The following is a 13,925-nucleotide window of genomic DNA, read 5'->3' on the forward strand; positions in this document are numbered from 1 at the left end:
CCTGAAAAGGATCCTTTGATGTCGCATTTGTTGAGATTACCACCCCCTTATGTGCAGAATGCTACGGCACCTCCACAACCACCAGTTGTTTAACCCCCTGCTGTTGTTCAGCCACCCGTTCTTCCACAGTTAGTTCTCCCACCTCTGGCGCAGCCTTCTCTAGGGCCGCCAGCTTTGCTTACAGCTTTGCCTCAAACTCCTTTGCCTTCTTCTCCTTTGCCTTCAACTTCCTTTTCTACTGACCCTATGTCTTTGTTGCCTCAAAACACTGTCTCCTGTTCTCATGTCGACTTCTTCTCCTTCTGCTCGACAACGAATGACTGAGACCGTTACTAGCCTTTTGTCTCCTTTCTTTGGGTCACTGACCCCAGTTTCTGTAAGGAAACAAACGTATAGTCAGCTCCCGAGTTCCGAGGAGAGGACAGTGGGTTTTGAACACCTCCAGGTATGATTTACGAACGGTCATGGATGTTTTCCTACAGTGGGAGGCACCAAAATAAAGTTATGTTTTTGATGTTATGTGTACTTTCCTTCGTGAAGAATGGGACGATACTGAATTGGGTCTAATTCCATCGGAATTACTTAATGTTCAGTCTGAATTTGCTAAAGGGACGATAGTGGGTCCCGATGTTGAGGAAGCGGTAGAGACGCTTCTTGCGTTTAGGTGTAGACTTCCTTCTCAGCCGTTGTTTGAACCTGACCCTTCTGTTAGGAGAAAAATGAAGCAGTACCCGATGAGAGAGCTTCCCCCTGTATGGAGAGAGGCAGTTTTGGCTGATGCCGCTAATGGTATTGTGGCTGCACCGGCTCATTTTCAGCGAGTTTGGGTACATGTTTCTTGGAAGAGAGCTGAAGTCTTGGCTCTTAAGCAGACTTTGCCTGACCCCGTAAAAATCCTGCTGGTTATTATAAGGAGTTGTCCCAGACAGTTGATGCGTGTGTGATGAATTTAGCGGACATAGATATGTTGTTGGGGAATGTAGTCCCTCAACCTTTGTGGGCGAAGATCCGTCACGAGGATCATGCAGTAGAGTTAGGAGATACGTGGGCTAATATTACTGCTGCAGATGCTCGACAGGTAGGAGGTGCTAAACCTGAGCCTTTAATTGCAGAACTCCCTGGTAGGATCATTGCTTTAATGAAGACTTTGATGCCATCTATGAGAGTGAATTGGGATAAGTTAGCAGCATGTAAGCAGAAGAAAGACGAGAGTGTGTCTGATTTCTTCACTAGGTTTGAGGAAACATTCATCGATCATAGTGGTCAGGATAGGAGTACGGAAGGTGGTCAGCGGTTATTTGTGGATAAGTTAGTCTATAATTTGCTCCCCGAGCTTTGTAATAAGTTAAAGGACTCTGAAATGGACAAATAAAGATCAATTTTTTTTGCTAATTATACTCTTTCAGACAGAAGACTTTTTTTGTCTTTCTTTTTCGAACCACCATCCGGGTTCAGCTGCAGGGTCACGGTATAAGTTCTTAAGGGGTGACCCGGGTATTGACAAAAGGTCTGCGGTTCTGGGAATGTGTAGGACGCCTGGGCGCACACTTCAGTGAAGAGGAAAAATTGCCGTGAGCAGCACGTTAGAGGATGGAGTCTTTTATAACTGATAGAGTTGTTAGGAAAATAATTTTTAAGATGAGATTATGTACATTGGTTCGTAACAAATGTTTTATTATATTGTGTTCTTTTGTGTTTTTAAGTATCACATTAGCTTGTGTGGGTTGGATTGTATATGCTACATCACTGATATCTGCACCCACCACTCAACCTATGCTTTCTTCTACTACTGTTTCTTTGCACCAATTTTATACGTTGCCTGAACATGAACAGATAAGGAGATCAGAATTTGTTAACAACTCATTTATACAGATGTTGCATCAGCATCAGTTGATAGTCAATACTACGAACTGTTGGGTATGTGGTCTTATACGCCATATCTGGTTTTGCCTTTTTCTTCCAATGGGTCTGAATGGGCTTTTCAGACTATGTTAATCTACGCGAATGAGGTATATACTTTGCTTCCATGAGAGATAATCCAAGCAATAGTGCTTTGATAAAGGGAATAGTAGATATGATCCGAGATATTGACGCATACAATGCTATCCCCCAAGGATGAGGCACAGGCTTATATTGGTTGGAATGTCACTGGATATAGCACTAGTTTGACAGAGCGAGACGAAAAAGGTCTCCCCCGATTAGGATCGTACCCCATCGAGGCCACTTTTGTTTACGTGGTAATGGTCGAAATCCGAGAGCTCAGCTAGGTGAGAGTGTATGTGCTCAAACCTACGTTTTTGCATCTCGGACTTCTCCTCCGTTTGTGCCAGCAAAAGGTACATATTTTGTATGTTACAATAGAGCCTACACATGGTTGCCACCTGATTTTTCAGGCACATGTTATGTGGCGTTTTTGCTTCCCCCTACATACACGGCTGCTATGGATTATCACATAACAAGATACGTTAGAGGTGTCTTCGATCAGGAAGGTACCGCAGCACAGGAAGTAGGAGATTTTTTCAAGGGTTTCCTACCCTTTTGGGGTCCTATGGCCAATAGCAGGAATATACGACAGCTTACGAGAGTGGTTGAGGCCACCATAAATGAGACTGCAGGTGCCCTCAGTAATATTACAGCGGAGCTTCAAGCTGATCGTGCTATAACATTGCAGAATCGTATTGCGTTAGATGTCATACTTGCAGATAGAGGAGGGGTATGTAAATTGATCCAATCTAGTTGCTGCGTTTACATACCAGATAATGCCCCGACAGTATACCAAGCCATTTCTAAATTGCATAAGGTTTCTGAGTCTATTCATGTAGATGAAGGAAACTGGTCGTTGATTGGATGGTTTGGGGGACTGCATTCCAAATGGGGATGGAAAGTTCTGATTTTCCTTGGTATGGTTTTAGCTATTCTCTTCTCTTGCTGTCTTTGCACGGTCCTGCACGGTCGCTCCCCTCGCTCCCTTGGCCCTGGAAGGAGCGCTGGTATCGTTAACTGCTCATTTTTATTCATCACAGCGCTGATAGCATTGACTGAATACTGCGCTCCTGCACTGAACTATCTGCTGCCTGCTGCACATATGATATGACATAGCGCTTCTGCACGCAATTAGATTTTGCAATTACATGTGAGCTGCCTGGCATTTGTTTTCATAGCGCTTCTGGCCGGACCCACCAGTGGTGTTTAATTTTGTGGTAATAGCTCAGGCTTGACTCGGACTGAGCCCCGGTTTCGTTTTGAATCAGCCCGCCACCATCTTGTTGTTGTTGTTGTCAGCTCTCCTGGCCCGCCTCTACCTCCCCGAGACCGCCTCCCAGCGGCCCCTCCCACGCTCCGCCCCCTCCACTATCCATTAATGTCAGATGCCCCAACGCGCAGCGTCCACGCGCTACGGCCGCGCCGAAGGTGCGCCAAAGGTAAGCCCGTCTACGCCCGTCCGCGCCTGGACCGCGCCCAGCGCCAGACCCCCTGGCCCTCGCAATGCCCAGCCCTCCCGCATTACTTAAGACGCCTCCACCCTCCTAGCCCTTAACCCCAGCCGCTCCCCCAACTGCGTCCAAGCCGCTCCCGGACTCACCCACGGACCCTTCTCTTGCAACTCCTGCAAGTTCGACGGCACCAAAACCAGCTCCTCATCCACCAACACCAATCAGAGACCTGACACCAACCACCTAAAATGCATCCTGCTCAACACCCGCTGGGTCCACAGACACGCCATCGACCTCTGGAATCTACTCGACACCATCTCACCGGACGTCGCCTTCCTAACAGAAACATGGATGAATGCCTCTTCAGCCCCAGACATCACCATTGCCATCCCGGAAGAATACAAGACCATCCGTAAGGACCGCATCGAGCAAACAGGAGGAGGCATCGCTATCGTCCATAAGAACTCCATCCGCATCTCAACCAGTTCTGACGCCAACCTGGCCAGCGCCGAACACCTCCACTTCCAGATCCACACCGACCCCAAGACCACACTCAGAGGCACCCTCCTCTACCGACCTCCAGGACCCCGTGCACAATTCAGTGACGACATCACTGACTTTATCACCCCACACGCCCTCCCCTCCGAGGACTACATTCTATTGGGAGACCTCAACTTTCACCTGGAAAAGAACAACGACAGCAGCACCACCGCCCTTCTGGACAATCTTGCCAACCTCAGACTCAAACAACTGGTCACTACCCCACCCACATTGCTGGTCACACACTCGACCCTATCTTCACTTCCAGCAAACATGTCTCCTTCAGTCACACCACAGCTCCCTTTCTGGACTGACCACAGCTGCGTTCACTTCACATACAATAAGACCACAATCCACAACCATCCTCAACCCACCATGCGAAGAAACTGGAACAAAATCACCATCGACCAGATCTCCTCATCGCTTCTTCAAAACCCTCCTGTCCACTCCTCAAACCCCGACCAAGCAGCCATTAACCTCACCCAATGGATATCCAACAGCGCCGACATCCTAGCACCGTTGAAAAAACGTCAAAGCAAACCAGGCAGCAGAAACGCCTCCTGGTTCAACGATGATCTTAAGAAATCGAAGAAACACTGTCGCTCCCTCGAGAAGGCCTGGAAAAAAGACCCAAACACCAGCACCAGGGACGCCTTCAAAAACGCCACCCGCATACACCACCAACTAATCCGGTCTGCCAAAAAAGCCGCATTCAAAGACCGTCTAGATAACAACGCCCACAACAGCAAGGAATTATTCAACATCGTCAAAGAATTTACCAACCCTTCAGCCAACTCCAACGACATCACTCCTTCTCAAGCCCTCTGCGACTCCCTAGCTTCCTTCTTCCACAACAAAATTGCAGACATCCACAACAGCTTCGACAACCAACCCGGAGACCAACCCACCCAACCTTCTACCGCACCCTCACCCCCCCTGAACATCCTCAATGACTGGAACCCCATCTCCACTGAGGACACCATCCGCCTGATGAACTCCATCCACTCAGGATCCCCAACTGACCCATGCCCTCACCACATTTTCAACAAAGCAGACTCCATCATAGCTCCACACCTCCGAGACGTCATCAACTGCTCCCTCTACTCCGCCACCTTCCTGGAAAGCTGGAAACACGCAGAACTCAGCGCCCTTCTGAAAAAACCCACAGCTGACCCTACCGAACTCAAAAACTACCGCCCCATCTCGCTTCTTCCATTCCCGGCCAAAGTCATTGAGAAAGCTGTCAACAACCAACTCGCCTCCTTCCTCGAAACCAACAAATCCCTAGACCCCTCACAGTCCGGCTTCCGAGCCAAACACAGCACTGAGACCGCCCTCATCGCAGCAACAGACTACATTCGAACTCTCCTGGACAATGGAGACACAGTCGCCCTCATCCTCCTCGAGCTCTCCGCAGCCTTCGACACAGTCTGCCACAGCACCCTTCTACAGCGCCTCAGAAACATCGGAATACAAGGAAAAGCACTGGAATGGATCACCTCGTTCCTCACCGGAAGAACCCAGAGAGTCCGCCTCCCCCCATTCAAGTCAGAGGCCTCTGAAGTCATCTGCGGCGTGCCACAAGGATCGTCACTCAGCCCCACCCTCTTCAACGTATACATGAGCCCCCTTGCGGCCATCGCTCGCCAACACAATCTCAACATCATCTCCTACGCGGATGACACTCAACTGATCCTATCACTCACCGAAGACCCTAACACCGCCAAAACCAACATACACGAAGGAATGAAAGAAGTAGCCGAGTGGATGATGCACAGCCGTCTGAAATTGAACTCAGACAAAACAGAAGTCCTCATCCTAGGCACCTCCCCCTCCGCCTGGGATAACTCTTGGTGGCCAGAAGCCCTTGGAAAAGCACCCATCCCGACGGACCACGCACGGAACCTGGGCGTCATCTTGGACTCCTCACTCTCGATGACCAGACAAGTCAACGCCGTTTCATCATCTTGCTTCAACATTCTTCGCATGCTCAAAAAAACATTTCGCTGGATCCCCACCGAAACTAGAAAAACGGTCACCCACGCACTGGTTACGAGCCGACTGGACTACGGAAACACACTATACGCCGGTACCACCGCAAAACTCCAGAAAAAACTGCAACGCATCCAGAACGCTTCAGCCAGGCTCATACTAGACATCCCGCGTAAAGAACACATCTCTGGTCACCTGAAAAACCTCCACTGGCTCCCCGTAAATAAGAGGATTACCTTCCGCCTCCTAACCCACGCACACAAAGCACTTTACAAACTTGGACCCGAATGCCTCAACACACGACTGTACTTCTACACCCCCTCTCGTCAGCTACGATCCTCCAACCAAGCCCTTGCCACTGTTCCTCGCATCAACAAAACCACCATGGGAGGTAGATCCTTCTCCTACCTGGCAGCTAAAACCTGGAACTCACTTCCCACTCACCTTCGCCTTACTCAGAACCACCTAGCATTCAGAAAACAACTTAAAACTTGGATATTCGACAAGTAATTCCCCACCCTTCCTCTAGCGCCTTGAGACCCTATGGGTATGTAGCGCGCTATATAAATCTCTTGACTTGACTTGAGTGTGCTCCCGCCGTTTGTAGTCTTTGTACTACTACGTGTGTGCGGAGAACTGTCTCTAGAGAAGTAGAACGTAATAGGATGATGCTCCAACAACACCTTGATGGTCTGACGAAGATTGATCTAGACCTAGATTCAGATTAACGTGAGTTTAGGTTATTGCCTACGTAATGGCAAAAGGAGGGTCTGTGGTTCTGTGAAAACGGGCCTCGTCTCGTAAGGTTATGGTTTCGTCACGATTTTGGTGATGTTGAACCGTATTTAGTGAGTTCGGCTAATATGGAGTGAATTTGTCACGTTAACTAGCGAGTTCATTACGCATTTGGAGAGTTCGTCTCGAACATGGGTTCCATTTTGTTTTTGAGGTCTCCATTTTGTATTGCCATCACGCAGGCCGACGAGTGTGGTCGAACGAACGAAGCGGCCGGGCCTTCACGTATTGGTATACATTAACAGGGTCTTTCTTGACTTCGAGGTGAATTGCAAGGATCTGATTCCTTCACCTGAAACCGACCCTGGCGAGTCAATTTCCCTTGGTTTGATCATTGTCTGAGATTGCCAATCACTGTTCAGGACATCGTTAACTTTTAGTCTCCTTACACATGCCTTATCTTGCTCGCTATCAGTCATTGTTTCCTCTTCTATGCTCTTTTACTACATGCATTGTGCCTTTCAATTATAGGTTTGTCCGGCTTGTGGAGATTGGATTTGGGACATTCCCAATGATTAACTTTGGGTTGGGACAATGCAAACTGAGCTTTTCGTCATGTGATACTTTGTTTGAGAATGTACCCCATTGGTTAGAATTTTGTGCAGTGGGTGTATGTTCTAAATGTGAATATTGTGTATAAAAGGAGATGCCTTGCTCTGCAAATTAGAGCAGTCTCCTGAAATATACCTTGCTGTATTTTTAGGATCACAGTTACTGGCTGCAGCTAATACACCTGGTCTCTGACGCCACCCAGAAGTATTCCGTGTATCTGTATACCAAGACAGGTGAATCCGAAGACTTTGGGCATGCCCCTGGCGCCGCTGGGTTCTAAAAGCCCAGTTCTTCAAAATGAATGACAAAAACAATGTCATATGGTTACAATCTATGCCACAACACCTTTACATCTGCAATTATACAGATAAATAACAAGAGAAATATTTAAGCACACCAACTGAGGGTAAAATGAACATATGAGGTGCATAAGTATTACAAAGCAACAGAAAATGCACACGTAAATAATTTGCAACATTTCAAATACCTTTGAATAAATACATCATCCTTGTACCTAGGACTGCATGACACATTCTTCATGAGGATTGTAATAGCAATTCACTGACCTAGTCCTCAATTTGAAATTTTTTTGCTCCTCTAATTACCACATACAATTTTCTGGAACTACTAAGTCTTTAGTAAATAGTGCATCTCAAAAGAGAAGAAAATCACTCATTGTCCACACAGTTTGTTGAGTAGAAAAGAAGTCAATGTTTATTCAACACAATCATATTGTCATGGTTCTCTTAGGCAGATGCATATACAATTCTTCAATATCCATCTGGATCCCACTGGACCCTTACGCACTGTGTTCTTCTAAGCCCAGGAAAATACTATAGGTCTCCTTCAGCAACGTTATCCTGGCAAAATGCATTTTGACATTCTCAATAGGCAAGTGTGCACTCCAGAGTGTGATGCTGTACACTTCTTGAGGGAGATAATTGTGAGGATTCTGGTAAGCCCAAACAGTACTACTGTATGAAACCCACTGCACTTTGGCTAATTAATATTAGCACCTATCAGGATACCTATAGTTAGTCACAAAATGCATCAGTCTACATCTGCCACAATTTGGATTTCAGAACATTCAGTAAGCATGGCATATTGTCACTTCACCAGCCTTTATTTGATCTTGGTGTGCTCCAAATGTCCTGTGAACGTACGTAAAGGTAGCCACATCCCTTTATTCTTAAATTTAAAAAAATGTAAAAGGCAAAATACTCATCCCCAGTCATTCAAAAATGGTAATTCAGCAAAGGCTTCCGCAGTAACGGGTGCATTCAATGATACTTGTTCAAAGTATAGTTGGCTCTGCTACTGAACATAACACCCATACATTTCAGAGAGGTAGAACAGACACACCAAAATCAGTGATGAAAGACAGACCCCAACCACAAAACTGGTAATGAAATCTTAATTTCACATTTTTAGTCAATAAAACCTCAGTTCTCTGCACTTATTTGAACTATCTAATATTCCCATCTGTTATTTAACGCACCCACAGATTAGACTCCCTTGCAGGAAAAAACAATTTTATCAAGGTGACTTGGAATAGGCAATGCCCCTTTCAAAGTTGGCATGAAGAATGGATAACGTCCTAGTTGCACTCCTCTGGATATGAAAGTGGGCAGTCATACCACTAGCAACCATGTGTCATCTAGCATCTAAGAAGACAAGTGGAACATCTGAGAAGACAAGTGGCGCATAAAGGTAATAAGGAGCCTTAGCAGCCCATCTCTTGGTGGTGATCAGATTAAACAATTTTGAAAAGTGTAGAATTGCTAAAGAAACTAAACACCACTGACCATAAGCAAATAACAGAATCCGCTCTATTCCACCTGAATCCGGTTGAGTCATCTAAGACATTTCTCCACCCCCTCATCCTAGAGTGGCATCTATGGCAACAAAATAGTGGACACAGGAATGGCTTGACTTAGCCAAGCTAGTTTAGGGGGAACTGTCCCATGGTAACATTCCAGTTTAATGAGCAAAGTGTTGATGTTTCCAAAGGCCTTTTAGACACAAACGTGAATGGAACTGGTCAATGATGTTCCTTCTTAGAGAAAAACTTCTTTGCATTAGTGCAGCAAAGGAAATCGATAAAAAATGACCAAAGATTATGGTGTGGATTAAGTTTACAAAGACTGGTTCGTTCCCAAGACTCAATCAAGTTAACAGTCAGACAGCAGTACACTGACCTGTTTCATTTCGGCTTACTAAAAGGGCCAAGCCCACCAGCTCAGTAGTCCATCAGATTTGATTTTGCTCTTTCGCTCGCACACAGCACATATGAAATGCATACCTACACATTAGAATGTATCAATCCTCTTAATAGGCAATCACACACATTCAATAAGAATCTCAACACACATAAAACCCACCTTTTAATCAAACGATCAATGTAATTCTGAAGGGAAATAATGGATCCGACCACGATTGCGTACGAGTACACATTTTCTTATAATCTAATAGTAACCTAAAATGAACCAAATACTCTTGGTTGCCTGCTCTTATTCTGCTTAAGCGTCCTCTGGAGTGCCCCTGCTTCAAAGATAACAGCAGAGGTAAGGCTTGGTATGTTCCCATCGATCCTTCCTTACATAGTATCTTCACAGTGAGCTTGCTTTTCCCACCATAATGCCCAATAGGATTAGTATCTTAAAATTAATTTCTCATAGAGGAGATTAAGAGATTTGCTCCTTAGTAGCGTAAGCTCTCTGATATCTACACCTGTGATTTATCCTCATAAAGGCTAGAGTTCTACTTCGGATGCGTATGTGAAAAACCATATAGACTGGGCTCTAGGTACTACACACCTCCCTCAAGGAGTGGGAGTCACCAGCCAGACTGAAGAAAGGGCTTCCAGAGCTAAAGCACATAGTGGCAACTGCATGCAACAAAACTGCAACAGCATGCAGGTTTTCTAACAGACAAATTACAAGTATTAATAAACTATAAGACATTTGGTGATATGTGTATTTCTGACCTGGAAAAAGAGTTCAGGCAACCACATTTCAATCAGATCGCCTACACAGTGGCTTCATTATTCTACCAGGTACTCTCGTCCATGTGTGTACATTTGCATTTTCGATATCTAATGAAAACTACACTTTTAACAAAAGTTGCAACACCTTTTTGATTTTTAAGAGTAACATTAAAATCTTAGGTGGTGTTTGGTTGAGGACAGATAGGAGAGCAAATCATTAATTAAAAATCCAAAATATGCACTTTTTATTCTGATTTTACATAACAAGTGTCATGTCCAGAAGTTAATCTAGAAAAATACATAAAAAAATGTCAGCAGACCATGCTCCCTGTAACAAAATCTTCCAGTCCATTTGTTTTAATATATATTTTACAAATCGGTTTACATTATTAATGTAAAGAAATCTCCAACCATTCTGTTTTTCTCGTCTCTTTAAAATTTTCATCAATCCACACTTTGTTTTCTGTCTGTCACTCATTAATGCTGGAATTTGTAATACAACACACATGCCATGGATTTTTCTCTAACATACTTTGTACATATTAAATAACTTCAAGGGCTTATTTCGTAGTGCATTAAGCATTCAACTATACTAGGCCCATAAAGAGTTTTCCAGTACCATTTGCATTACAAAAAATATGGTTTGCTAGCAAATGAAACAATTAAAACAAAAGTGCACAGAGTTAGTTTCCCCAAAAAATAAAACCCTGTTATCTGTGGAAGCCCCACAGATAACAGAAGGCTTAGCTATAGTTAGTCTGCCCATGATTAGAAATGTATGACAGGAAGATACTTTTAGTCTATACAACAACGTGACTATATACAAAAGCCAAAGGCCTCTGGCCCTCCTAGCTTGTATTTACACCAACAAAATGATTTACAATCACAGGATAATACCAAGAGTACAATACAATATTAGTTCATATTGTCAGTTTTTAATTTAGATAGGTGGCTGCAATTTGGTAAAGTACAGCTGATAGTTTGATATACATTTAATTACTGACTGCATATGTAATAAAAAAACCAGCTTGACACAAAGCAAATCTCCTCTGAAGGAAACACTTGTGATTTCAGTATTTGAAAAATAATACTAGATTGTTGCTCATATGAAGCAACTAAAAATACCACGAAAAGAGGTTGTGCAATTTAGTGAGAACAGCAAACCTCAACTGAGCACTTCGATTACTGTAAACCAAACTGACCACTGTTAAGTACCAGCTGAAGTCTGTCACTGCATGCAGGAAAACAGCACAAACAATGCCAACAGGGCTGTACCTGTTTAAAAACAAAACTGATAATTCCACAAGAAATGCCCTCAAAAAGATCACCAAGATTGCAGCCTACAAAACAGCAAGAGTAACTTTGGAAGAAAAAAGCAATAGCGAATTGTTATTCACAGCATGAGGTTAATCATTAGTTGCATCTCTCACCAAGAAATCCAGTGTAAATACTAGAACCGAGCTCTGGTGCTCAAAATGCAGTCCAATGCAAATTATGAAATATTCACAAAAAGTAATTCAACAAGATCAGGCCGAATACTTTGAAAAGATAGCTACTATAACAAGGGCCAAACACCTCTCCCTCCTCTCAAAAAGTGCAACATCACTGATTTGCTGCTTGGTCCACAAATTAAAATAGCTGTGTACACAATTATTCGTCATCTCATTGACTGGCATAAACTCCACCATGCATATCTTTTCTATCGGAAATTTCAGCTTCCAAAAATTGTTTTAAATTCCAGTAGAATTAATTCCACAATCTGGTTCTGATAAACGGTGTGGATTGCAATGTTTCCAGTCTCTTGTTCAGGCTTTAACAAAGTTGGACCAAATACTATTGCCAGGCTTTGATAGTTCATCCGGTTCTTTTCGCCAGTTTCTACAACTCTAGAAAGAAGGAAAGAAGTAAAGATGAGATTTTAGACTATTTAGTGCGAGTTAAAATATTTATCGTAAATGCCACCACATACATTGAATAGGTTTAATAGGATAGGAAAGACATTGAATAGGTTTAATAGGGTAGGAGTCAACGCTATCAACATATTTAGGTATTTAACAAACTAGATTTTCATTCTAAGTCTGTCACTGCATAACATGGCACGAAGCCATAAGAAAAGAAGTTACACTATACACAGAATAACATTTTTTAACGGGAAGACACCTGGCAGCAACCAGCATCAAACATTTGAAAGATTATGCATATGGTAACAAAAGAGCTCTTATCAAACTGGACAGGTAAGGATCTCCCCTTCCACACCCTGTACCTCAACAGTGTGTCAATGGTTAGGAAATGGGACTAAAATCCTTAAGATTTGTCCGACCTCAGTGTATCAGGCAATCCAGATGTGCTTCACTGTGGCATTCACTTTCTACCAGAACAGCGAGTGCCTCGGACACTAGTTACTACTGAGCTACTAAAGCACTCATTTCAGGGTATAATGGATAAAGATCTAGTTGAAGAACATTCAACAAAGTAATCATATGAGAAAATTAGTCTAGGAACGTCCTTCATTTACTAAATTTACAAGCACAAATGAAACCGCAACAGTATATGACTGACTAAATTTTACTCTGGGCAAAAATCACCACATATACATTAAGGAACTCATCTTACAATAATGCTGTAAAAAATAAAACTTAGGCAGCCGTGATAACATCAGTTTAAGCAGGATGGAGATTAACCCCTTCATGAGGTACACCTCTCGTGCACTCATGACGAGCTGAGCTCGCCATGAACAATGGGAATAAATCGTGGCCAGCACAGGAGGGGAAAACCATCAGCATTGATGGTGTTAAGTACCATCAGCCAATAATTTTATAATCTAGCTCCTTAAATGGTGTACCTGAAAGAGGAATACAGGTTTCGCCCACAGTACATCACAAGTAATTTGGTAAGAATCTTCCGTAACCCTTACCCCAAGCATATAAGTGGAGATTTCAATCATTATGCCAATCACAATATCGCATACACTTTTAGGAAATCAATCTATCAATTTGTGAATGAGCCTTCGGAGGGCTCAATGGGTTGAATGTACCAATGGCCTAGTAGCCACCAGGGTAATGAAATATACACAATAATCAAGAACATAGCCCAATATAATAAAGCTTCTTTGGAACCATGTTAAGGGTTTGTATATATTGGCAAGGAATGCTTAAGATCTACGTTTTTCATTAATAGGGCTCGATTTAGAGACTATCACTAATCCTTTACAACCAAGAGCTATGGTCAGCAAAATTCTATACTGTACTGGACCCTGGGATAAACTGTATCGCCCAAAAAAGAAGCAGTACATGCACCTCTAAGGGAAAATGCTATAAACCCTCTTGAAGTTGGAAAGAGAAACCTGGTGCATATTATTTTAATATACAACATACTTTCATAATGAGGACGCACATATATGTAAAAATACTTCCTCCAATATGGGAGATGTAACTTGACCTCGTTTTGGGAGCCTGTTATGCTTTTCATACTACAAGTCAGGGTCAACTTTTTGATATAAAAAATAGGCTTGAGAAGAAATTGGATATGGCTTGAAGATGGGCAATAGAAATTGAGCTGACATGTCGACCAAGCCTTAAACTTGGACGGAAAAATACCATTAGAGCATAGGGTGGCTCAATAAAAGC

The 13,925-nt window shown here is 43.5% G+C and overlaps 1 protein-coding gene across 1 annotated transcript in view; it reads right to left on the reverse strand.

Annotated features, from left to right (window-relative positions):
• Window positions 1–10,520: 10,520 nt before the first annotated feature.
• LOC147659061 (rho GTPase-activating protein 12-like) overlaps window positions 10,521–13,925 on the reverse strand; it is a gene marked incomplete at its 5' end in the record, with an annotated part of 189,075 nt that continues 185,670 nt past the window's right edge. Inside the window, one exon of the mRNA XM_086951998.1 lies at window positions 10,521–12,185. Coding sequence (XP_086808124.1) covers window positions 12,011–12,185 — 175 coding nt within the window. The remainder of the gene's footprint in view (window positions 12,186–13,925) is intronic.

Source organism: Lissotriton vulgaris, unplaced genomic scaffold, assembly GCF_964263255.1.
Source record: "Lissotriton vulgaris unplaced genomic scaffold, aLisVul1.2 SCAFFOLD_2039, whole genome shotgun sequence".
In the NCBI taxonomy this organism is placed as follows: Eukaryota; Metazoa; Chordata; class Amphibia; order Caudata; family Salamandridae; genus Lissotriton; species Lissotriton vulgaris.